Source organism: Idiotropiscis lumnitzeri, chromosome 18 (genome assembly GCF_059441095.1).
Source record: "Idiotropiscis lumnitzeri isolate Australia: NSW breed Sydney's pygmy pipehorse chromosome 18, RoL_Ilum_1.0, whole genome shotgun sequence".
In the NCBI taxonomy this organism is placed as follows: domain Eukaryota; kingdom Metazoa; phylum Chordata; class Actinopteri; order Syngnathiformes; family Syngnathidae; genus Idiotropiscis; species Idiotropiscis lumnitzeri.
In genome coordinates, this window is record NC_142408.1 from 14,789,511 (window position 1) to 14,817,233 (window position 27,723).

Sequence of the window (27,723 nt, forward strand, 5' to 3'; positions counted from 1 at the left end):
TCCTAATATTCTTTGTTTTTTTCTCTTTTAGGCCATTTCAACAACCATTGAGCTTAATGACGAAAATTAAAGGCGTCCTTTTAAGATGACACTCACGGGACCACCTGACTTATTGGTATCAAGTGTGCATCGAGACATAAAAATTAGCCGCATTCCTTCACTCTCCAAATCCCTGCAAGTCTCCAAAGAATGTAATTCTTTAAATTGCAGCACACTGGAAGACTTTAAGAGCAAGGACAATAAGCAGCACTGCCGTATCTTAGAAGATAACTCATTGGAGTACTCGAAACATCATAAATACTCAATGCATTCCCCACACAAGAAAAAGACTGACAGGCATGGGGCTAACCCAGATATTGTCTGGAATGCCCTGGGTCATCATCAGAGGTATCGCTTTTCTGCTCCAGATATTTTCAACTATAGGTTAACATCTCAACCAATGGACACAAGTATGAACAGTGAGCCCGCAGTCCCTGAGCAAAAACGAAGAGCTCGGTCAAAAAGTGCACCTCGAGTTCAAACTAATCTTAACCCTATATTATTTGAATCCTCATCCTCAGGGAGGAAGGGAAGGGAGTCCCGATGCACTGTTGAAGAATCTCACTGGAAACCTACCATATCCCCACATAAGGAGTCTTCCTATGTAGCAAATAGAGCTCACTTACATGATGTACCTCCTGTTGGACTTCAACCTCAAATAAGTGGTAATATTAGATATTCACCCCATTATTTAGCTAATACTTATGAGGAGGCACTACAGGATAAACCAGCAACCAGCCCTCATGTCAGATGTCGGGTAGACATTAAACCAAATGATTCAGCATTACATCACACTGGACAGAAACGTCCTACGCCTCAAATGGACATCCCTTGGCAAAGACACCATAATTGGGGGAGTAAGAGCCTGACTGTGCCCCGCCATTTCTCCTATTCTAGGGCACCAACGCCCACAGAGTCATTGGGTACAGAGAGTCAGCAAGCTTCTCATAATTCCTACAGTCTGCCAAATAAGTACAAACACCAAATGGAAGTTCCTTTCAAAGGGATGTCTTCTTCTAGATATGACACAGAAAACAGAACTCACTCCAGTCCGAACATGCCAATACCAATGTTTTATAAAGAGGATCCCAATAGCTATGTTACCACTGCTCCTCCTCAGCCAAGTTCTTATTTTCATGATCAACATAACACAGGACAAACCTCCAAAGTGCAATATGTACATGATCAAAGAGATCGAATGGTGCATGCTATGGGTACAAGGCCTTACCACAATGAAATGGAACACTATCCATACACTTTACAGACAGGGTATCCAAAATCCTTTACAGCAAATGAGCCAGGGCCATACATCATACAACCACAACCTACAAGAATATTTTATGGGGATGATCCAAGGTCTTATCAAATTCAGACTGCTCCTCCAAGGTTTTATTACTCACACGACATTCATGCCATGCCACCGCAGCACCACATCCCAGCAAGGGCCCATTATACAGACAGCCAAAAAAATGTGAGAATTATTCAGGCACACACTGATGATTGGTACAGTTCCTATGCTTCTGGCTATTCCTCGAATCCGGTAACTTATGTGTCCCAAATCACTCCAACCAGAGTCCAACAAGAGGCTGCATTAATGCCTTGGTATTCAAACACTTCTGCAGAAACTCAAAGAATTGGCACAGATTATAAATCCTATTCACGATCATTGGATGATATTCTCACCTCGCACACAGAGAGGGAACAACCCCCTTCTGTTCAACGGCATCAGAGCTACAATGATCTTGATCCAAGGAAACCTGTAGGAGCTCCAGATGACAAACCACAGCCAGTGGTAGTCAATCTCTCCACTTCACCAAGACGTTATGCAGCTTTATCCATGTCTGATAACTCCTTGATTGACCAAAGCCCTCCACCAACATCAAAGAACACTACGAGCAAACAGTGGTTAGTAACTCCTGAGATCACAATTACTGATAATGACTTTCGGACTGGGAATCTTAGGAAGGCTGAAGGAAAGTCTGCCAGTTGGGATATTCTGGACTTGAGATGCAGTGAAGGTCAGCATGACATTAAAGCCTCAACCAAAGAAAAGCCACATGACAACTCTCTTCAGCAAAGCCTTGAACAACTTGATGAGCTGCTGGCTGATCTTGTGACTGACTACAAACCGCCTAGTCGAAGGGCGAGTGAGCACATACTAGATCAGCTGAAGAAGCTAATTGATGAGGAAGAGGCAGTATCTTTGTCAAGGAAGAGCTCGGAGGCTGTTCCAGAAGAACCACCTCCTCTTGACAAGCAACCAACTTCAATGAGATTAAATCCTAATTCTTTTCCAGATATGGATGGGGCAAGTAATGCAATGAGGGGTGGAGATGAGTGCTCCCCGGATCAGAGCCCAGATGAGGATGATACAATGATGTGTTCGAACAACAAATGCCGGAGAACCGAAACTCTGTTCAATGCTTGCCTCTACTTTAAATCCTGTCACAGCTGCTACACCTATTACTGCTCACGCAACTGCCGAAGAGAAGACTGGGACATTCATAAAGAGAGTTGTGTTTATGGTAGAATCGGCAGCTCATGTCGACATATTATCAAACATTGTCGTGAGACTATTGAAGTCCACAAAGCCTTCTCCCGTCTTGCCAAAGTTGGTTATCTTTCTCGAGGTAGAGGCGTACTCTTCCTTGGTTTCCCAAACACTGTGTCTTCCAGTAACTTTTTGCAGGCAGGCATGGATAGTCTACCTATGTCACCTACATACTTGTCCCTGAGGGAGCTTGAAAGTTTCAAAGACAACCTTGGTGAATACTGTAAAGAGTTGCAAGAAGCTGGAAAAGAATATGACCCAAATGAATGTTTTATCTTGAATGTATCTATTGCTGTCGGTGAGCAGCTGCCTGATGGGCCTTCACCAAGAAATCAAGCGCCAGCAGTCAGAAAATATGCAAAGGTAGCTCTGGCTTCTTTTAGCCCAGACAGAAAAATCCACAAGAAACAGGGTGAGATGGAAACCCTGATCCTAACTCCACCACCAGGAACAGCAGATATTGACAAAGCAGGAGAAGAAGGCAGGAAGGCCAGAGAAATCTGTTTTATCAATATACAACGAGAGTTAAGGATTCGAGGAGTATTCTTACGCCATGAATACCCTCAAGTGTATCAGCAGCTCTGTGAATTTGTGGAAAATAACCTAAGATTCACCCCCACCACTATTTATCCGATTGATAAGAGGACAGGTAAACAGTTCATGTGCATGATTATGGCTGCGTCTGAGCCAAGGACATTGGACTGGGTAGGGACTCCGCATCTCCTTGATGACATAATTTAAATGCATATGTGTTTGGAGTACACGAACTATACTGTACTTTTAGTTTGTTATTTATTTTATCAGTCTATTTTTAACAGAATATTGTACAGTACATTATTTTTAACATACAGAAAATAGTTTTTATCCAAGTGATTTATCTCTATATTGGCTGCTTACTGTTACATATGCATTTCCTTAATGAGGAATGTCCCGATAGTTAACAATGTACTATGCAAAGCTGATTTCTGAGTTAAGACATTCTACACACAGGCAATATATATATATATATATATATATATATATATATATATATATATATATATATATATATATATATATATATATATATATCCTAAATCTGTTGCCAGCCAATCGCAAGGCACACACAGATAAACATTCACACTCACAATCATAATTTAACATAAATGTTCAACATAAAATGAGTTGCAGGATGGAAATAAGAAAATTATTAATTCCAAAGGGATAGGAACAGGAGATGGAAGAGATCACATGAGAGGTTAATGATTTAATAGATGCACAGAGATATAGTATTGCTAGATGGATTACATTAGATTATATTCTTTTCAGTTTTGAGAACTTGGTCAATTCATAGTTTAAAAATATATATTTTAAACCAAGTTCATTGTTTACATTGAGACATTACCCTCAAACACGACTGTTGGCGAAGGTAGAAAAATGCGCATTTACGTCAGGGTTCGTTCAAGGTCGCAAATATTCGTCGTCAGATATTCGCCTGTACTTCTCTTGTCGCAGGAGAAAATCTCTAATACTGTTGCAGATTATCAGAATTAATCAAATTAAATTAGAATAACAAAAAATAATAATAAATAATTTAAAAAATTATATTATATTATCCAGGGTCACTGATGGTGTAGTGGTACACTCGCCCGAGTTGTGTGCGGGCAGCGTGGGTTCAGTTCCCACTCAGTGATGGTATCTAGGTCTGCCCTGTGACTGGCTGGCGACCAGTTCAGGGTGTAGTGCGCCTTTCGCCCGTAGTCAGCTGGGATAGGCTCCCGTACCCTCCCGCGACCCTGTACAGGATAAGCAGTGTGGATAATGACATGACACATGACATTATATTATCCATACAATATCTGAGCCGCTTCTCCTCACGAGTGTCGCAGGCGTGCTGGAGCCTTTCTTAGCTGTCTTCGAGCAGTAGGCAGGGTACACCCTGAACTGGTTGCCAGCTAATTGCAGGGCACTCAAAGACGAACAACCATCCGCACTCACAAACACACCTAAGGACATTTCAGGGTGTTCAATCAACCTACCGTGCATGTTTTTGGAATGTGGGAGGAAACTGGAGTACCCGGAGAACACCCAGGCAGGCACGGGGAGAATGTGCAAACTCTCCACAGAAAGGCGGGATCTGGATCCCATGACCTCTGCATTGTGAGGCCATTGTGCTAAACAGTCGTGCACCGTGCCGCCCCTGCCCTGATAATATTTAATATTTTATTCTCGTAATTTAAACATTAAAAAAAAATGTTCATATCATGAAAGGTTGGATGGTTCCGTCAGTGACAATGTGAATGGAAATTTATGGATTTTAGAATGTGTGTGCCCTGTTGGTTGACTGGCCACCAGTCTAGGTTGTAGTCGGCCTTTCACTCATGTTATATTTAAGTCTGTGTCCTCTCTCCTCTTTGTTGCTTATAGAATATTCTGCTGTGTTGTAATAGTTTTGTTTTACTGAAGCAATACTGGACATGATGGCTATCTTTGCAATTAATATTTACTTTTACATTTTAACAGTGAAAATAACTTCCCTACTTCTAATACAAGATTGCAATGTCCTCAAATGACCGTATGAAAAAGTAGCAGGATTAATTGTCATTAGAACAAAGTGACAGAGATGTGCCATCATAGATACTAAGTGTACTACATTAAATTTTCAGTTTTCAGTGTTATTTTTGGTCAATGTCTTTATTGTGTGTGATTTATGTCTTCAATTTTACATTATAATCCATGACACAACTCATTTGTTGCATAAATTAATTAATCTTTTAATACTAGCCCGATCGGGGCAGAGGCCTCGGCCTTCCACTGGGTCTACGTAAATGCACAGTTATTAGGTAGACATACAGTATGTTGCCAATCAATAATAGATTAATGTGTGTGTTGATGGTCCAGCCTGCTGGGCTACTTCGGGAAAGGTCTTTTCCTGTCTCATCCACCCCTCTGCCGAGGAAAATGTCATGTGTAACAGATGCAATTATACGTAAACATCACTTCTGGACCAGCGGTCTAGACTATTAGCGCAGTGGTCAGCACTCTGCACTGGAAAATTGGAAGCAGGTGTTCAATCCCTGTGTTGGGTGGACACCAGATGGTAAAGCTCATACTGCTCCACCCGCCTCAAGCAAAAATAATGGAATTTTAATACGAATTGTTGTATGTTTCTTTGGATTTAGTTGATATCTCAAGCTAGCTCTCAAAAGCTCTTTTTAATACTATAATTTACCCTATTAAGATAGTACTTTTTAGGCATTAAAACCAACCTAAACAAACCCTTTGCATAAACTTCATATATGTGAACAATAGTCAACATTTGCTTTAATGGAACAAAATAAAAATACACAAGTATTAAACTTGTATATTTTCATTGTGATTAAACCTACTGCTGTGGATGTTCTATATAAAGAACAAGTGCTTGTTATAGTAAGCAATTTTGCCAAACACTTAAATATTCTTTTTTTAAAAATATCAGCTGGTCTGTACGCAGGGGGGCAACTACCTACTTTCTGGGGTGTATGCAGACACATAACAGGCTCCCCAACCAAAAATACATAATATATAAAATAATAAACATATAGTAATAACAATTTAATTTTTTATATGTAGCCTATGAATACATTTTTGTGGGGAATATAACACTTTTATTTCAAACTTTTATTGAACGTTTCATTGAGCCACGTGTGGCTCTTACTACTACTGTCTTTTAACCACTTTGAAACGCTGGTTTTCATGGCTGCATAGTCTTTCTCCATCTCCCTGTTCCTTTTTTCGGTTTTGTGCACCTGAGCACGTTCTATTTTGCTTCTCCATCTTTAGCATCATCAGACGTTTGAATTTTAAACACTCACCGCTCGCGTTCTCGAGGTCGCGCGCACTGGACTGTCTCTGTGAGCTCGCAGGGTGGGGGGTGGCGGTGACAGTCACGGAGCCTATCAGTGACATACCTCTATTAGTATTAGTGATTAGATCAAACCTTAACCGTGAACAAACCACCGTTAAATATATAAAATGTCCACTCCAATATTATTTTGCCCCCATCGCTTTGGCGCCCCCTCTCGTGTGGCACCCCTATGCGCCGTAGTTGTCCCATACATACTTTTTGCGCCACTGTCGGTATGTTTGGCAGCAAGACACCTCTATGTGTTCCCTCAATGGACGTCATTTACTGTACTAACCGTGCGTAGGCACTAATTTAAAAAAAAATGCATATGCAATACTAAGTAATTCTTTGAACGCGAGGAGATTTATGATCGAGTTGTAGAATAAATAAGAAAGGAATACCTTTCTGGTTTGGCCCATTAGAATTAGAAATCCCTTTATTGTCATTGTAAAGGGATTACTTTGCACAGCAGCCACCGCTGTTGATTCATTCACATTTGTTGCTGTTTGGATCTCAAGGGAGACAGGGACGTGCATTGGGGGCCAAGTGAAGTAGGGCCTTCAGTGAGGACTAAAGTAAATATCCGTGAGTATGTCCCTGCTATTAGGAAGACAAGTCCTTCTGTCATTGTGTGCGGATAAGACTTTGTCAAGATAACTGGCAACTTTTTTTTACCATTTTTGTTTTGATGACCATTGTTTTACTGTTTTTCTCAGTTACTTTGGTTTATTTATCAGATCAGAATAGAATTTCTCAAAGCTACTTGTTTAATGTTCACTTCCTTGACACTTGTGCATATAAATTCTAATTTCTTTCATTTTTGATGCTTTGCCACATTCGCGCAAATGATATTGTACAATTATCCATTGTTTCATACATTATTGTTATCAATGTCATGTTTATCAAAATGTATTATAATGACTTTCTAGTGAATTGCTTCACACCCCACAACATTTGGGTATTAGTTCATCGTATAACTCTTTACATGCAAAATGGTTGAACATGTTGTCATAATATGACTAGTATATTTTAAAAACATCTCCATTAAAAAAATAATCTCTAGTGAGTCTTGAGTTTTTCTAATGAAGGGACATGTAAATCATTAACTCAACCATTTTTCTGAAATCGATCACAAGTGATGTAAAAGTTTTTCTTCGTTCCTTTGGTACATTTCTCAGATCAGAATTGAATTTCTCAAAAGTACTTGTTCAGTTTTGACATCATGGTGTCACGTGTGCGCATCTAAAAAGCAGTTTCTCATTTCTATGAATACTATGCTTTGCTACTCTAATCTCGTTGCACACTTGAGTACAATGACAATAAAGGGATTTCTAATTCTACATATCAGTTGTATATGTCATGTTGATCAAATTGTATTAGAAACTATAAATAGTTTCTGTTAAATTGAATCACACCCCACAATATTATGGCATTAGTTCATCGTATAAGTCTTTACATGCAAAATGGTTGAATAAGTTGTCATGATGTGTCCAGCATATTTTAATACATGCCCATTGGATGTTTTTTCCCGCGCAAATCATGAGTTTTTCTTATGAAGGGACTCATGTGAATATAATTGTTGTAATGTCACTGAGAATTCGTGGCCCAAAAGCCTGGAATGTAAGGTCTAGGACGACTGCACTCTAATTCCTACGGCGTTGCATGTACTCCCTGCTAAAAAAACAAAAAACAAAAAACAAAAAAAAACACGGTTCTGTTGTGTTTTTGTGCTGGTGTCAACTGCAAGATCAGCAGCAAAAGTAAAACAAAACCAAGATCAGAACAGCTGAACGTATGATCACCAGGCAACCTACTTTATGAACTTAATATAGTGTAATATAAATTAGAACACAAATTAAAACACAGACACATGTACAGTAGATACCAGAAGAACAGCAGGACAGTGACAATCTCATGTTGAGTCGAAAGCTAAAGAATACAAGCATGGTTGATTGGGCACCATAAATTGCCCCTAGGTGTGAGTGTGAGCGCCGATGGTTGTTGGTCTATGAGTGCCCTGCGATTGGCTGACAACCAGTTCAGGGTGTACCCCGCCTACTGAAGATAGCTGGGATAGGCTTCAGCATCCCTTAAGAAGAGAAGTGGGACAGATAATGGATGGATGGATGCAAATAAATTCCAGCAAGACCAATGCCCCTGGAAAGAGCTGAAGTTATGGAACAGCTTTTTTCCTTTTATCATTAAGTTAAAAATTAATACAATATTACAATACAATACATTTTAATTGATATAGCTCATTTCACAAGCCGGCATATAAATTAACTAGTAATTAAAAGACAAATTAAAACACATAAACACATTTACAACAGATACCAGAAGAACAGAACAGTGACAGTTTCATGTTCAGTCTAAAGCTAAGGAATAAAAATGTGTCTTCAAACGGGTTTTAAAAATGGACAGGCTTGCCTAACATTTAATGAGAGCTCATTCCACAGGGAAGGACCGGCAACAGAAAAGGCGCAATCCCTCCTGAGGCTGCGCTTAGTCCTCGGCACCTCCAGCAGCATTTGGTCCACATACCTGAGGCACTACCCTGGGGCGAGACCATTTAAAGATTTGAAGATGACCAGACTACTGCTGAGGCACACTTGGCCACCCCAGAAATCCAACCAAGGTACTTTAATCAAAATCTGATGTGGGATTTCAAAATAAAAGGCAGGAGATATATCAAAATTTGACCCTTACACACGATTTCGAAAAATCATTAAAAACTAAGTTTTCGTTATCCCGCAACCAAACTACTGCCGAGGCACACTCGGCCACCCCAGGTATCCAACCAAGGTACTTTCATCAAAATCTGATGTGTCATTTCAAAATAAAACGCAGAGGAATTCTTAAAATTTGACCTTTACACCTGAATTCGAAAAATCATTAAAAATTAAGTTTTCCTTATCCCGCGACCACACCAGCGCTGGGGCACACTAGGCCACCCCGTGTATCCAACCAAGATACTTTCATCAAAATTTGATGTCGCATTTCAAAATAAAATGCCGAAGAAATCTCAACTTTTGACCAATATACCCGATTACGAAAATTCATTAAAAATTAAGTTTTCGTTATCCCGCAACCAGACTACTGCAGAGGCGCACTAAGACACCCCAGGTATCCAACCAAAGTACTTTGAATGAAATCTGGTGTCGCATTTCAAAATAAAATGCCGGAGAAATCTCATCTTTTGACCAATATACCCGATTACGAAAATTCATTAAAAATTAAGTTTTCGTTATCCCGCAACCAGACTACTGCAGAGGCGCACTAGGACACCCCAGGTATCCAACCAAAGTACTTTCATCAAAATCTGATGTGGCATTTCAAAATAAAAGGCAGGAGAAATATCAAAATTTGACCATTGCACATGATTTTGAAAAATCATTAAAAATTAAGTTCTCCTTATCCCGCGAGCACACCAGCGCTGGGGCACACTAGGCCACCCCGTGTATCCAACCAAGGTACTTTCATCAAAATCTAATGTGGCATTTTAAAATAAAAGGCAGGAGAAATCTCAAAATTTGACCTTTACACTCGAAATAGAAAATTCATTAAAAATTAAGTTTTCGTTATCCCGCAACCAGACTACTGCCGAGGCACACTAGGCCACCCCAGGTATCCAACTAAAGTACTTTGAATGAAATCTGATGTCGCATTTCAAAATAAAATGCTGAAGAAATCTCAACTTTTGACCAATATACCCGATTACGAAAAATCATTAAAAATTAAGTTTTCGTTTTCCCGCAACCAGACCAGTGCTGGGGCACACTAGACCACCCCAGGAATCCAACTGAAGTAATTTCATCAAAATCTGATGTGACATTTCAAAATAAAAGGCAGGAGATATATCAAAATTTGACCTTTACACCTGATTTAAAAAATTCATCAAAAATTAAGTTTTCGTTATCCCGCAACCAGACCGGTGCTGGGGCACACTAGGCCACCCCAGGTATCCAACCAAGGCACTTTCATCAAAATCTGATTTGGCATTTCAAAATAAAAGGCAGGAGAAATATCAAAATTTGACCATTGCACATGATTTTGAAAAATTATCAAAAATTAAGTTTTCATTATCCCGCGACCACACCAGCGCTGGGGCACACTAGGCCACCCCGTGTATCCAACCAAGGTACTTTCATCAAAATCTAATGTGGCCTTTTAAAATAAAAGGCAGGAGAAATCTCAAAATTTGACCTTTACACTCGATATAGAAAATTCATTAAAAATTAAATTTTCGTTATCCCGCAACCAGACCAGTGCTGGGGCACACTAGGCCACCCCAGGTATACAACCAAGGCACTTTCATCAAAATCTGATGTGGCATTTCAAAATAAAACGCAGAGGAATTCTCAAAATTTGACCTTTACACCTGAATTCGAAAAATCATTCAAAATTAAGTTTTCATTATCCCGTGACCACACCAGCGCTGGGGCACACTAGGCCACCCCGTGTATCCAACCAAGGTACTTTCATCAAAATCTAATGTGGCATTTTAAAATAAAAGGCAGTAGAAATCTCAAAATTTGACCTTTACACTCGATATAGAAAATTCATTAAAAATTAAGTTTTCGTTATCCCGCAACCAGACTACTGCCGAGGCACACTAGGCCACCCCAGGTATCCAACCAAAGTACTTTGAATGAAATCTGATGTCGCATTTCAAAATAAAATGCCGAAGAAATCTCAGCTTTTGACCAATATACCCGATTACGAAAAATCAATAAAAATTAAGTTTTTGTTTTCCCGCAACCAGACCAGTGCTGGGGCACACTAGACCACCCCAGGAATCCAACTGAAGTAATTTCATCAAAATCTGATGTGACATTTCAAAATAAAAGGCAGGAGATATATCAAAATTTGACCTTTACACCTGATTTAAAATATTCATTAAAAATTAAGTTTTCGTTTTCCCGCAACCAGACCAGTGCTGGGGCACACTAGCCCACCCCAGGTATCCAACCAAGGCACTTTCATCAAAATCTGATGTGGCATTTCAAAATAAAAGGCAGGAGAAAAATCTAAATTTGACCATTGCACATGATTTAAAAAATTATCAAAAATTATATTTTCATTATCCCGCAACCAGACAAGTGCTAGGGTACACTAGGCCACCCCAGGTATCCAACCGAAGTACTTTCATCAAAATCTGATGTGGCATTTCAAAATAAAACGCAGAGGAATTCTCAAAATTTGACCTCTACACCTGAATTCGAAAAATCATTAAAAATTAAGTTTTCATTATCCCGCGAGCACACCAGCGCTGGGGCACACTAGGCCACCCCGTGTATCCAACCAAGGTACTTTCATCAAAATCTGATTTGGCATTTCAAAATAAAAGGCAGGAGAAATATCAAAATTTGACCATTGCACATGATTTTGAAAAATTATCAAAAATTACGTTTTCATTATCCCGCAACCAGACCGGTGCTGGGGCACACTAGGCCACCCCAGGTATCCAACCAAGGCACTTTCATCAAAATCTGATTTGGCATTTCAAAATAAAAGGCAGGAGAAATATCAAAATTTGACCATTGCACATGATTTTGAAAAATTATCAAAAATTAAGTTTTCATTATCCCGCGACCACACCAGCGCTGGGGCACACTAGGCCACCCCGTGTATCCAACCAAGGTACTTTCATCAAAATCTAATGTGGCCTTTTAAAATAAAAGGCAGGAGAAATCTCAAAATTTGACCTTTACACTCGATATAGAAAATTCATTAAAAATTAAATTTTCGTTATCCCGCAACCAGACCAGTGCTGGGGCACACTAGGCCACCCCAGGTATCCAACCAAGGCACTTTCATCAAAATCTGATTTGGCATTTCAAAATAAAACGCAGAGGAATTCTCAAAATTTGACCTTTACACCTGAATTCGAAAAATCATTCAAAATTAAGTTTTCATTATCCCGTGACCACACCAGCGCTGGGGCACACTAGGCCACCCCGTGTATCCAACCAAGGTACTTTCATCAAAATCTAATGTGGCATTTTAAAATAAAAGGCAGTAGAAATCTCAAAATTTGACCTTTACACTCGATATAGAAAATTCATTAAAAATTAAGTTTTCGTTATCCCGCAACCAGACTACTGCCGAGGCACACTAGGCCACCCCAGGTATCCAACCAAAGTACTTTGAATGAAATCTGATGTCGCATTTCAAAATAAAATGCCGAAGAAATCTCAGCTTTTGACCAATATACCCGATTACGAAAAATCAATAAAAATTAAGTTTTTGTTTCCCCGCAACCAGACCAGTGCTGGGGCACACTAGACCACCCCAGGAATCCAACTGAAGTAATTTCATCAAAATCTGATGTGACATTTCAAAATAAAAGGCAGGAGATATATCAAAATTTGACCTTTACACCTGATTTAAAATATTCATTAAAAATTAAGTTTTCGTTTTCCCGCAACCAGACCAGTGCTGGGGCACACTAGCCCACCCCAGGTATCCAACCAAGGCACTTTCATCAAAATCTGATGTGGCATTTCAAAATAAAAGGCAGGAGAAAAATCTAAATTTGACCATTGCACATGATTTAAAAAATTATCAAAAATTATGTTTTCATTATCCCGCAACCAGACAAGTGCTAGGGTACACTAGGCCACCCCAGGTATCCAACCGAAGTACTTTCATCAAAATCTGATGTGGCATTTCAAAATAAAACGCAGAGGAATTCTCAAAATTTGACCTCTACACCTGAATTCGAAAAATCATTAAAAATTAAGTTTTCATTATCCCGCGAGCACACCAGCGCTGGGGCACACTAGGCCACCCCGTGTATCCAACCAAGGTACTTTCATCAAAATCTGATTTGGCATTTCAAAATAAAAGGCAGGAGAAATATCAAAATTTGACCATTGCACATGATTTTGAAAAATTATCAAAAATTAAATTTTCGTTATCCCACAACCAGACCAGTGCTGGGGCACACTAGGCCACCCCGTGTATCCAACCAAGGTACTTTCATCAAAATCTGATTTGGCATTTCAAAATAAAAGGCAGGAGAAATATCAAAATTTGACCATTGCACATGATTTTGAAAAATTATAAAAAATTACGTTTTAATTATCCCGCAACCAGACAAGTGCTAGGGTACACTAGGCCACCCCAGGTATCCAACCGAAGTACTTTCATCAAAATCTGATGTGGCATTTCAAAATAAAAGGCAGGAGAAATATCAAAATTTGACCATTGCACATGATTTTGAAAAATTATAAAAAATTACGTTTTCATTATCCCGCAACCAGACAAGTGCTAGGGTACACTAGGCCACTCCAGGTATCCAACCGAAGTACTTTCATCAAAATCTGATGTGGCATTTCAAAATAAAACGCAGAGGAATTCTCAAAATTTGACCTTTACACCTGAATTCGAAAAATCATTCAAAATTAAGTTTTCATTATCCCGTGACCACACCAGCGCTGGGGCACACTAGGCCACCCCGTGTATCCAACCGAGGTACTTTCATCAAAATCTAATGTGGCATTTTAAAATAAAAGGCAGTAGAAATCTCAAAATTTGACCTTTACACGCGATATAGAAAATTCATTAAAAATTAGGTTTTTGTTATCCCGCAACCAGACTACTGCCGAGGCACACTAGGCCACCGCAGGTATCCAACCAAAGTACTTTGAATGAAATCTGATGTCGCATTTCAAAATAAAATGCCGAAGAAATCTCAACTTTTGACCAATATTCCCGATTACGAAAAATCATTAAAAATTAAGTTTTCGTTTTCCCGCAACCAGACCAGTGCTGGGGCACACTAGGCCCCCCCAGGTATCCAACCAAGGCACTTTCATCAAAATCTGATGTGGCATTTCAAAATTAAAGGCAGGAGAAATATCAAAATTTGACCATTGCACATGATTTTGAAAAATTATAAAAAATTACGTTTTCATTATCCCGCAACCAGACCAGTGCTGGGGCACACTAGACCACCCCAGGAATCCAACTAAAGTAATATCATCAAAATCTGATGTGACATTTCAAAATAAAAGGCAGGAGATATCTCAAAATTTGACCTTTACACCTGATTTAAAAAATTCATCAAAAATTAAGTTTTCGTTATCCCGCAACCAGACCGGTGCTGGGGCACACTAGGCCACCCCAGGTATCCAACCAAGGCACTTTCATCAAAATCTGATGTGGCATTTCAAAATAAAAGGCAGGAGAAATATCAAAATTTGACCATTGCACATGATTTTGAAAAATTATAAAAAATTACGTTTTAATTATCCCGCAACCAGAGAAGTGCTAGGGTACACTAGGCCACCCCAGGTATCCAACCGAAGTACTTTCATCAAAATCTGATGTGGCATTTCAAAATAAAACGCAGAGGAATTCTCAAAATTTGACCTTTACACCTGAATTCGAAAAATCATTCAAAATTAAGTTTTCATTATCCCGTGACCACACCAGCGCTGGGGCACACTAGGCCACCCCAGGTATCCAACCAAGGCACTTTCATCAAAATCTGATTTGGCATTTCAAAATAAAAGGCAGGAGAAATATCAAAATTTGACCATTGCACATGATTTTGAAAAATTATCAAAAATTAAGTTTTCATTATCCCGCGACCACACCAGCGCTGGGGCACACTAGGCCACCCCGTGTATCCAACCAAGGTACTTTCATCAAAATCTAATGTGGCCTTTTAAAATAAAAGGCAGGAGAAATCTCAAAATTTGACCTTTACACTCGATATAGAAAATTCATTAAAAATTAAATTTTCGTTATCCCGCAACCAGACCAGTGCTGGGGCACACTAGGCCACCCCAGGTATACAACCAAGGCACTTTCATCAAAATCTGATGTGGCATTTCAAAATAAAACGCAGAGGAATTCTCAAAATTTGACCTTTACACCTGAATTCGAAAAATCATTCAAAATTAAGTTTTCATTATCCCGTGACCACACCAGCGCTGGGGCACACTAGGCCACCCCGTGTATCCAACCAAGGTACTTTCATCAAAATCTAATGTGGCATTTTAAAATAAAAGGCAGTAGAAATCTCAAAATTTGACCTTTACACTCGATATAGAAAATTCATTAAAAATTAAGTTTTCGTTATCCCGCAACCAGACTACTGCCGAGGCACACTAGGCCACCCCAGGTATCCAACCAAAGTACTTTGAATGAAATCTGATGTCGCATTTCAAAATAAAATGCCGAAGAAATCTCAGCTTTTGACCAATATACCCGATTACGAAAAATCAATAAAAATTAAGTTTTTGTTTTCCCGCAACCAGACCAGTGCTGGGGCACACTAGACCACCCCAGGAATCCAACTGAAGTAATTTCATCAAAATCTGATGTGACATTTCAAAATAAAAGGCAGGAGATATATCAAAATTTGACCTTTACACCTGATTTAAAATATTCATTAAAAATTAAGTTTTCGTTTTCCCGCAACCAGACCAGTGCTGGGGCACACTAGCCCACCCCAGGTATCCAACCAAGGCACTTTCATCAAAATCTGATGTGGCATTTCAAAATAAAAGGCAGGAGAAAAATCTAAATTTGACCATTGCACATGATTTAAAAAATTATCAAAAATTATATTTTCATTATCCCGCAACCAGACAAGTGCTAGGGTACACTAGGCCACCCCAGGTATCCAACCGAAGTACTTTCATCAAAATCTGATGTGGCATTTCAAAATAAAACGCAGAGGAATTCTCAAAATTTGACCTCTACACCTGAATTCGAAAAATCATTAAAAATTAAGTTTTCATTATCCCGCGAGCACACCAGCGCTGGGGCACACTAGGCCACCCCGTGTATCCAACCAAGGTACTTTCATCAAAATCTGATTTGGCCTTTTATTTCAAAATAAAAGGCAGGAGAAATATCAAAATTTGACCATTGCACATGATTTTGAAAAATTATCAAAAATTACGTTTTCATTATACCGCAACCAGACCGGTGCTGGGGCACACTAGGCCACCCCAGGTATCCAACCAAGGCACTTTCATCAAAATCTGATTTGGCATTTCAAAATAAAAGGCAGGAGAAATATCAAAATTTGACCATTGCACATGATTTTGAAAAATTATCAAAAATTAAGTTTTCATTATCCCGCGACCACACCAGCGCTGGGGCACACTAGGCCACCCCGTGTATCCAACCAAGGTACTTTCATCAAAATCTAATGTGGCCTTTTAAAATAAAAGGCAGGAGAAATCTCAAAATTTGACCTTTACACTCGATATAGAAAATTCATTAAAAATTAAATTTTCGTTATCCCGCAACCAGACCAGTGCTGGGGCACACTAGGCCACCCCAGGTATCCAACCAAGGCACTTTCATCAAAATCTGATTTGGCATTTCAAAATAAAACGCAGAGGAATTCTCAAAATTTGACCTTTACACCTGAATTCGAAAAATCATTCAAAATTAAGTTTTCATTATCCCGTGACCACACCAGCGCTGGGGCACACTAGGCCACCCCGTGTATCCAACCAAGGTACTTTCATCAAAATCTAATGTGGCATTTTAAAATAAAAGGCAGTAGAAATCTCAAAATTTGACCTTTACACTCGATATAGAAAATTCATTAAAAATTAAGTTTTCGTTATCCCGCAACCAGACTACTGCCGAGGCACACTAGGCCACCCCAGGTATCCAACCAAAGTACTTTGAATGAAATCTGATGTCGCATTTCAAAATAAAATGCCGAAGAAATCTCAGCTTTTGACCAATATACCCGATTACGAAAAATCAATAAAAATTAAGTTTTTGTTTCCCCGCAACCAGACCAGTGCTGGGGCACACTAGACCACCCCAGGAATCCAACTGAAGTAATTTCATCAAAATCTGATGTGACATTTCAAAATAAAAGGCAGGAGATATATCAAAATTTGACCTTTACACCTGATTTAAAATATTCATTAAAAATTAAGTTTTCGTTTTCCCGCAACCAGACCAGTGCTGGGGCACACTAGCCCACCCCAGGTATCCAACCAAGGCACTTTCATCAAAATCTGATGTGGCATTTCAAAATAAAAGGCAGGAGAAAAATCTAAATTTGACCATTGCACATGATTTAAAAAATTATCAAAAATTATGTTTTCATTATCCCGCAACCAGACAAGTGCTAGGGTACACTAGGCCACCCCAGGTATCCAACCGAAGTACTTTCATCAAAATCTGATGTGGCATTTCAAAATAAAACGCAGAGGAATTCTCAAAATTTGACCTCTACACCTGAATTCGAAAAATCATTAAAAATTAAGTTTTCATTATCCCGCGAGCACACCAGCGCTGGGGCACACTAGGCCACCCCGTGTATCCAACCAAGGTACTTTCATCAAAATCTGATTTGGCATTTCAAAATAAAAGGCAGGAGAAATATCAAAATTTGACCATTGCACATGATTTTGAAAAATTATCAAAAATTAAATTTTCGTTATCCCACAACCAGACCAGTGCTGGGGCACACTAGGCCACCCCGTGTATCCAACCAAGGTACTTTCATCAAAATCTGATTTGGCATTTCAAAATAAAAGGCAGGAGAAATATCAAAATTTGACCATTGCACATGATTTTGAAAAATTATAAAAAATTACGTTTTAATTATCCCGCAACCAGACAAGTGCTAGGGTACACTAGGCCACCCCAGGTATCCAACCGAAGTACTTTCATCAAAATCTGATGTGGCATTTCAAAATAAAAGGCAGGAGAAATATCAAAATTTGACCATTGCACATGATTTTGAAAAATTATAAAAAATTACGTTTTCATTATCCCGCAACCAGACAAGTGCTAGGGTACACTAGGCCACTCCAGGTATCCAACCGAAGTACTTTCATCAAAATCTGATGTGGCATTTCAAAATAAAACGCAGAGGAATTCTCAAAATTTGACCTTTACACCTGAATTCGAAAAATCATTCAAAATTAAGTTTTCATTATCCCGTGACCACACCAGCGCTGGGGCACACTAGGCCACCCCGTGTATCCAACCGAGGTACTTTCATCAAAATCTAATGTGGCATTTTAAAATAAAAGGCAGTAGAAATCTCAAAATTTGACCTTTACACGCGATATAGAAAATTCATTAAAAATTAGGTTTTTGTTATCCCGCAACCAGACTACTGCCGAGGCACACTAGGCCACCGCAGGTATCCAACCAAAGTACTTTGAATGAAATCTGATGTCGCATTTCAAAATAAAATGCAGAAGAAATCTCAACTTTTGACCAATATTCCCGATTACGAAAAATCATTAAAAATTAAGTTTTCGTTTTCCCGCAACCAGACCAGTGCTGGGGCACACTAGGCCCCCCCAGGTATCCAACCAAGGCACTTTCATCAAAATCTGATGTGGCATTTCAAAATTAAAGGCAGGAGAAATATCAAAATTTGACCATTGCACATGATTTTGAAAAATTATAAAAAATTACGTTTTCATTATCCCGCAACCAGACCAGTGCTGGGGCACACTAGACCACCCCAGGAATCCAACTAAAGTAATATCATCAAAATCTGATGTGACATTTCAAAATAAAAGGCAGGAGATATCTCAAAATTTGACCTTTACACCTGATTTAAAAAATTCATCAAAAATTAAGTTTTCGTTATCCCGCAACCAGACCGGTGCTGGGGCACACTAGGCCACCCCAGGTATCCAACCAAGGCACTTTCATCAAAATCTGATGTGGCATTTCAAAATAAAAGGCAGGAGAAATATCAAAATTTGACCATTGCACATGATTTTGAAAAATTATAAAAAATTACGTTTTAATTATCCCGCAACCAGAGAAGTGCTAGGGTACACTAGGCCACCCCAGGTATCCAACCGAAGTACTTTCATCAAAATCTGATGTGGCATTTCAAAATAAAACGCAGAGGAATTCTCAAAATTTGACCTTTACACCTGAATTCGAAAAATCATTCAAAATTAAGTTTTCATTATCCCGTGACCACACCAGCGCTGGGGCACACTAGGCCACCCCGTGTATCCAACCAAGGTACTTTCATCAAAATCTAATGTGGCATTTTAAAATAAAAGGCAGTAGAAATCTCAAAATTTGACCTTTACACTCGATATAGAAAATTCATTAAAAATTAGGTTTTCGTTATCCCGCAACCAGACTACTGCCGAGGCACACTAGGCCACCGCAGGTATCCAACCAAAGTACTTTGAATGAAATCTGATGTCGCATTTCAAAATAAAATGCCGAAGAAATCTCAACTTTTGACCAATATTCCCGATTACGAAAAATCATTAAAAATTAAGTTTTCGTTTTCCCGCAACCAGACCAGTGCTGGGACACACTAGACCACCCCAGGAATCCAACTGAAGTAATTTCATCAAAATCTGATGTGACATTTCAAAATAAAAGGCAGGAGATATATCAAAATTTGACCTTTACACCTGATTTAAAAAATTCATTAAAAATTACGTTTTCGTTATCCCGCAACCAGACCGGTGCTAGGGCACACTAGGCCACCCCAGGTATCCAACCAAGGCACTTTCATCAAAATCTGATGTGGCATTTCAAAATAAAAGGCAGGGGAAATATCAAAATTTGACCATTGCACATGATTTTGAAAAATTATCAAAAATTAAGTTTTCATTATCCCGCAACCAGAGAAGTGCTAGGGTACACTAGGCCACCCCAGGTATCCAACCGAAGTACTTTCATCTAAATCTGATGTGGCATTTCAAAATAAAACACAGAGGAATTCTCAAAATTTGACCTTTACACCTGAATTCGAAAAATCATTCAAAATTAAGTTTTCATTATCCCGCGACCACACCAGCGCTGGGGCACACTAGGCCACCCCGTGTATCTAACCAAGGTACTTTCATCAAAATCTAATGTGGCATTTTAAAATAAAAGGCAGGAGAAATCTCAAAATTTGACCTTTACACTCGATATAGAAAATTCATTAAAAATTCAGTTTTCGTTATCCCGCAACCAGACTACTATCGAGGCACACTAGGCCACCCCAGGTATCCAACCAAAGTACTTTGAATGAAATCTGATGTCGCATTTCAAAATAAAATGCAGAAGAAATCTCAACTTTTGACCAATATACCCGATTACGAAAAATCATTAAAAAATTAAGTTTTTGTTATCCCGCAACCAGACCAGCGCTGGGGCACACTAGACCACTCCAGGAATCCAACCGAAGTAATTTAATCAAAATCTTATGTGGCATTTCAAAATAAAAGGCAGGGTATATATCAAAATTTGACCTTTACACCTGATTTAAAAAATTCATTAAAAATTAAGTTTTTGTTATCCTGCAACCAGACTACTGCCGAGGCACACAAGGCCACCTCAGGTATCCAACCAAAGTACTTTGAATTAAATCTGATGTCGCATCTCAAAATAAAATGCCGAAGAAATCTCAACTTTTGACCAATATCCCCGATTACGAAAAATAATTAAAAATTAAGTTTTCGTTATGCCGCGACCAGACGAGCTCTTGGGCACACTCGGCCACCCCAGGTATCCAATCAAAGTACTTTGAATGAAATCTGATGTGGCATTTCAAAATAAAATGCGGAAGAAATCTCAACTTCTCGGATGTAACTGACAAATTTAGATTTTTCTTCTTCCTTTTATTTTGAAATGCCACATCAGATTTTAATGAAAGTACCTTGGTTGGATACCTGGGGTGGCCGAGTGTGCCCCAGCAGCAGTCTGATTTTTCGAAATCGTGTTTATTGGTCAAAAGTTGAAATTTCTTCTGCGTTTTATTTTGAAATGCCACATCAGATTTAATTCAAAGTACTTTGGTTGGATACCTGGGGTGGCCTAGTGTGCCCCAGCACTGGTCTGGTTGCGGGATAATGAAACTTAATTTTTAATTATTTTTTTAATAACAGTTGTAATATCAGCCATTGATGCACAGTAAACATTAATTTCTCTTTCTATCTCAATTTAGAACGTCTCTTGGTGCAATTCTGAGTCAGTTTGCATTCCCTCTGGGTGAAAAGAGAAGTTTAATAACATTGTTTTAAATCCAAACCACTTCCGTGCATACTTGAGTTCCTTAGGCTTTATTTTGAAGGTGGCGAACAACAAGCGCTCTCGGTAATGCGGCTGGCTTGACTTCGTTTTTGCGAGTAGAGGCTGGCCTGACTGCAGTCAAATTTGAGACTGTTGGGAGGTCTACAGATGACAGCGCAGAGCACAGGGGGGAAACCCTGCCTACTTCAAAGAGCGTGCTCTCAATGCTGGTGATCGATTTGGCCAATATACACTGTAAATGATGGCAACGAGGCTCTTGTCTCGCAACACGTTTTAATGGCGATACCACTGCAACAACTCCCCGCACTTGCATGAACAATCTTGCGAGACCCCTGCGAGACAATTGTGACACTCAGTTACCGTAAAGGTGCAACAGTCGCAAATACAAATTTAGCACCATTACATGACATCTCCCCTCTTTTGTGTTATTTTCAATAACATCAAATAATTTCAATAACATCAAACAAGCACACATTTTCCCCAACTGGGCTGCAAAATGCAAAAAAGTAAAGATGCCTCTCAGAAAACAAGTTAAACTGAAATATGCATCAATCAAACAAATCCCAACAGCATGAGCAATTTTCTTTCATTTTTCCATTTTTATTTTCTTTCCCCTTTTTACTCTCTCTTTTTCTATTTTTATTTTATTCCCCCCCCCCCCCCCCAAAAACCATGAGTCTCAGTCTCACAGGTCAAGCCTGTCGACTGGTTTGCACACTCGTCCAGAACGGGTCACCACCCGAGTAGGTGGGGAAGTCGAGGATGTCGACTCGCTCCGGCATACAGGAACATTGTCGTCTATGCCGGTGTTGACAGGGTGGACGTCCGTCGGCTTGTAGTCTTCGGATGCTGCTGGGACTGGCTGGGGAACTGGCCCAGGTTTGAGGTGACGGCGGTTCCGCCTCAGTTCTGCTCCTTGTGGCGTCCGGATGATGAAGGACCTAGGTGTTGTACTCTCGCATGAAACCACAGCCGGCAAACACCATGACTTCTCGTGATCCAATTTGGAAAGCACCTGGTCACCTGGACGTAAAGAAGGCAAAGTTCTGGCTCCATGGCGACGGTTGAAGTAGTGAGCCTGTTTAGCCTTTTCCTTCTTATCTGTCTCCTCCACATCTGTCCTGCTGGGCCACTTAGGTTTGAGGTTCTCCTCCAGTGTTGGAAGTGTTGTTCTAATTTTTCTCCCCATCAACAGCTCAGCTGGGCTGAAGCCTGTCGTGGAACAGGGAGTAGCTCGATGACACATGAGAGCCATGACAGGGTCCTCCTGCTTCAGGATCCTTTTAGCTGTTTGCACTGCTCTTTCTGCATGTCCATTTCCTTGTGGATGATGAGGGCTGGACGTGTAGTGTTGGAAGTCGAGCTGTTTAGCGAACTCCTTGAATTCAGCACTTGTAAACTGGGGACCATTGTCGCTCACAATCTCACTTGGAATGCCGAATCTAGCGAAAACGGTTTTCAAACTTTTTATTAATTGTGCACTCGTTGTAGATGGCAGGTGTAATATTTCAATAAACCTTGAGTAGTAATCCGAGATTACAAGGTAGTTATGTTGTTTAAATTCACAGATGTCCATGGCTACTCTCTTCCAAGGTCGCTCCGGAAGCGGTGTGGATAGGAGTGGCTCCTTTTGTTGAGTTCTTCTCCTTTCGTAGCACACTTGACATGATGCCACGAGCTTGCATATTTCTGATGAAAGTCCGGGCCACCACACGGATGAACCCGCTCTCTGTCTACATTTGATGAGGCCTTGATGTCCCTCATGAACTTTCTGAAGTACTTCCCCTCTCATTGATCGTGGCACAACAATCCTACATCCTCTCAGAATTAGGCCATCGTGCACTGACAGTTCTGATTTAACTTGAACATATGCTCTAGCAACTACTGGCACTTTACTGATGTGCTCAGGCCATCCTCTCTCTATTAGTCCTGCAACACATTGAAGTTCGGGGTCAGCGGCTGTCGCTACCCTAATTTCCTCCAACTTGCCTGTAGATGCCGGGATCCCTTCCACCACACTAGCCACATAACAGGCCACATCGCTATGCGTTTCGTTTACAGTGTTTGCGTTCGGTAGCGGGCTGCGTGACAGCGCGTCCGCAACAATCAGGGTTTTCCCAGGAGCATATTCTGCGATAGGGTTGAATCTCATTAGTCTCATGAGAAGACGCTGGCAACGTAAGGGTACATTGTCCAAACTTCGATTGTTGATGAGAGGTACAAGTGGTTTGTGATCAGTTACCAACTTGAACTGTTCCAGTCCGTTAAGGTATCTGTCGAACTTCTCGCACGCCCAGACACCAGCCAATGCTTCCTTTTCTATCTGTGCGTAGCGAGATTCTGCATCGCTTAGCCTTCGGGAGCAATAAGCTACAGGTTTCCAGTGATCTCCATGGAGTTGCAGTAACACACCACCCAGTCCATAACTGCTCGCATCAGCCGACACAGCAGTTGGCATCCCCACATTGTAGTAGGCAAGCACCGGTGCAGTTGTTAGCAATTCCTTAATGTTCTCAAAAGCTGCTTGTTGAGCGTGACTCCAAGTCCAGACGGCATCATTCCTCAGGAGCTCATGCATTGGCTGACCCACCGTTGAGAGGTTTGGAATATACCTTCCTAGGTAATTGACCATTCCCAATATCCTCTTCAGCTCTTTCAAATCACCTGGTGGCGACAACTGCCGTATAGCTTCCACCTTCTCTGGGTCTGGCCGGATGCCAGACCTGTCGATGAGGTGTCCAAGGAATCGCAGCTGGTTCTGTTTAATTGAACACTTATCTTTGTTGAGCTTCAGGCCAGCAGTCTGGATGCGTTGCATCACCTTCTCCAAGTTGTCGTCGTGCTCCTTCTCAGTAGCCCCGTACACCAGGATGTCATCCATGAAGACCTCAACCCCTTCAAGGCCCTGTAGAGTCTCCATCATCTTCCTCTGGAAGATCTCTGGTGCACTTGTAATTCCAAACGGGAGTCGTTTAAAGTTGAAGCGGCCAAAGGGAGTGATGAATGTAGTGAGCCTACAGCAGTCTGGATGGAGGGGTATCTGGAAGAACCCGCTGGCTGCATCCAAGGAAGAAAAGACTGTAGCTCCGCTTAGTTTCGCTATGATGTCATCAGCTGTGGGCAAAATGTACCGTTCTCGTTTAACAGCCTCATTCAGCCTTTTGAGGTCGACACAGATGCGGGCTTTTCCTGTGCTTTTCTTCAGGACTGGCACCATGGGTGCACACCAGTCAGTGGGCTGTGTAACCCTCTCTATTATGCCATTTTGTTCCATCCTCTGTAACTCTTCTTTCACCTTTTGCGGTATGGGCAGAGGAACACGTCGTGCTGTGTGTATGGCATATGGTTGAGCATTGTCTTTTAATTGTATTCGCACCGGTTCAGTCTTTAAAGTCCCATGTTCACCGTATGCTTGTATGTGACCTCTGTTGGTCACCAACTCATCTATTCGCCTCACCAGGTTCATTTTCACAGACATTGGCCGGCTGAGGAGGTTATTCACCGTGCGACCACGAATAACATAAACTGCGAGAGGGTAGGTTTTGCCTTTATAGGTAACTGTGCTTTGGATCAGACCTAAGCACTGCAATTCACCACCTGGACTATCAAGTGGAATGTCAGCAGGCTGCAGTTGTGTTTTGGGGGTGAGCGAGCGGTAGGTCTGTTCGCAGATGACGTTCACGTCTGCCCCTGTGTCAATTTTAAATTCTGCTGGGGTAGATCCCAGCAACAACTTCACGGCCCATTGCTGTGAAGTCCCATTTGCTTTTCTCACTGACCCAAGGAAATACGGTTGCTGTTGCTCCGGTTGCTCTGTGACTTCACTCACCGCCGCTTTTTTATTCCTACACACTCTGCTCCAATGTCCCACTTTGTTGCACGAGTTACATGTGGATTTCTTAGCAGGACATATTTCATCCTTATTATGCTTGGCTTTCCCACATTTTCCACATTGTCCATAACAGCTCTCCCTCTGCTTGAAGCGTTGCTTGGTGCACCTTTTAAACTTGTTGGTCACTTCATGTATCATCCCAGCTGCTTCTCCTTGCATGCTAATTTGGGACGTTACCTCCTCACACTGCCTGACCGTCTCAATCGTCCGCGCCAGTGTTAGGTCGTTCATCAGCTGCAGTTTACGTGAAACCTCCTTGTCCAATATTCCCACGACGATCCTGTCGCGAATGTTCTCCTCTCGGGTCGCGCCGAAGTCACAATGTTCCGAGAGCTCGTACAACGCACGAATGAAAGTCTCCGCCTTCTCGCCCGGCCGTTGTGCGCGCTGGTGGAAGCATGCGCGTTCATGTATCACATTCCGTCGTGGCACGAAATAGTCATCGAACTTGCCGAGTACTCGGTCAAAGTCATTTCTGTGTCCATCTTCGTCGAATGTAAACGACTTGTAGATGTTCTCGGACTCGCTACCCATGGCGTATATCAGGCTGCTCACCTGCACCGCGCCCTCTTCTCTGTCGAGTTTCGTGGCGGTCCTAAATCTCACAAATCGCTGCTTCCAGTCCGGCCACTCTCCTGGCTTATCAAAGGGGAAACCCGTCGGGGGATTAAACTTGGCCATTGTTTCGAGTTTACTTCTGACACCATGTAAATGATGGCAACGAGGCTCTTGTCTAGCAACACGTTTTAATGGCGATACCACTGCAACAACTCCCCGCACTTGCATGAACAATCTCGCGAGACCCCTGCGAGACAATTGTGACACTCAGTTACCGTAAAGGTGCAACAGTCGCAAATACAAATTTAGCACCATTACATGACATACACTTTTTACATTTAAATTGGTTTTAAAAATAGTTGCTTTTCCTCCACCGCAACCTGACGTTCTCGGTGCCTCCAAGTATGAACACGCAGGCAGTAATAGTTCGAGCATCGCAATGCACTACCCGGTGCTCGTCCAGGTCTCCGTGAGGCAGAGGAAATCCAGTCATTGTGTAGAAATAGCTCCCTCAGAACAAACGTTTTGTTCGTCAATGACCGGGCGTTTAACAAAGCTATCCTTGAGGGAGTTGCAGGTGTGCGGGGCTCCTCTGGGAAGCTCTCGCAGACGTTGATTGACGCCGCGTCGGACGCAGATGAAGCTCCTCTGGACAGCCGATGATTGGTAGCAGCAGGGCTCTCGAACGTGCAAGTACGAAGGACTACATCCATATATATATATATATATATATACAATAGTTGCTAGTTTAGCTAAACAAAATACCTTCTGTGGCTTAGCAACATATTAGCAAGAGGCCAATAAATCAAATAAATAGCCTACTCACATCACTCATAAAAGCCTGCATACCTTTTTCTTTTGCCCATTTCTCCTCTTTTTTTTCAAAGTTTTCGACACTGGGCACCTGATGACTTCTTTGATAAATGGTCTTTATTTAAGTCTATTTCATAACATGACACGGCCATGACTTTTCGCATTACCTTTTGCCAACACTTCTCCATTCACCCATCAATCAACAGGAGTTCGGAGTCAAATTTGCGTATATTTTTTTTTCACACAACCCAATAAATTACATGTAGGCGTATGAGTTTTGTTTGGAAGCAGTTTGTGTTGTGCAGTCTTGGGCAAGTTATAATACACCATATGGAAAGCACTGTCATGTGTGGAACGGGATTCGGACCCAGAAGCAGACAGGAGACGAAAGTGGCGACGTAAAATTCTTTATATACAAAAAATCCAAGGACAAACAAGTAGGGCTGGATTCAGAACACATGGAAGAAGCCTGACATCCGCATTCAAAGAATGCTTGGCATACTGACAATGTGTCACTGAGTAACTCAATCTTAAATACTCTAAAGCATCAAGCCTATATGACGTAATAAAAGAAAAAAGAACAGCGCATAAAAGGACCGTAGCAACTGCGTAGCAACTGATACATTAAGATGTGTCACAATAGTACCCCTCCTCAAGGGGCACCACCTGGTGCCCAGAAGCTAATCTAAAGAAGAAAAAAAAGGCAAACAAAGTAAAAATCCAAAACACAAAATAAACCTAAGTCCAAAGCAAAAAGAAATAAAGTAAATCATCAGCAACTAGGAAACCATCTTGACTTGGACTAATTCAGCAAACAAACAACAGGAGGACTTGACAAAGACAATGAGCCAACAAAGACTCTAAGAAATTGAAAAACTAAATACAAACAGACTAGACAACGAGGAACAACTGATCAAGACACAACGTGTATAGGGGTATGATTGGGTAACATAAGGGATTGGGTAAACGAGCATAAACGGAGGAAACCAAGATTCTATG

At 40.8% G+C, this 27,723-nt stretch overlaps 1 protein-coding gene and 1 long non-coding RNA gene across 3 annotated transcripts in view; both read left to right on the plus strand.

Moving 5' to 3' along the window:
- The window catches only part of ajm1 (apical junction component 1 homolog), a 14,575-nt gene extending 9,328 nt beyond the window's left edge, over nucleotides 1-5,247 (plus strand). The window contains exon 2 of the mRNA XM_088281260.1: nucleotides 32-5,247. Coding sequence (XP_088137386.1) covers nucleotides 86-3,331 — 3,246 coding nt within the window. The 5' untranslated portion in view covers nucleotides 32-85 and the 3' untranslated portion in view covers nucleotides 3,332-5,247. The remainder of the gene's footprint in view (nucleotides 1-31) is intronic.
- LOC148319645 (uncharacterized) overlaps nucleotides 1-27,723 on the plus strand; it is a 42,434-nt gene that overhangs the window by 9,549 nt on the left and 5,162 nt on the right. The window contains exons 2-3 of one of the 2 annotated variants that reach the window (XR_015839739.1): nucleotides 8,912-9,090; nucleotides 26,489-26,604. This is a non-coding gene — a long non-coding RNA (uncharacterized LOC148319645). The remainder of the gene's footprint in view (nucleotides 1-8,911; nucleotides 9,091-26,488; nucleotides 26,605-27,723) is intronic. The other variant, XR_015839740.1, reaches the window with a different exon arrangement.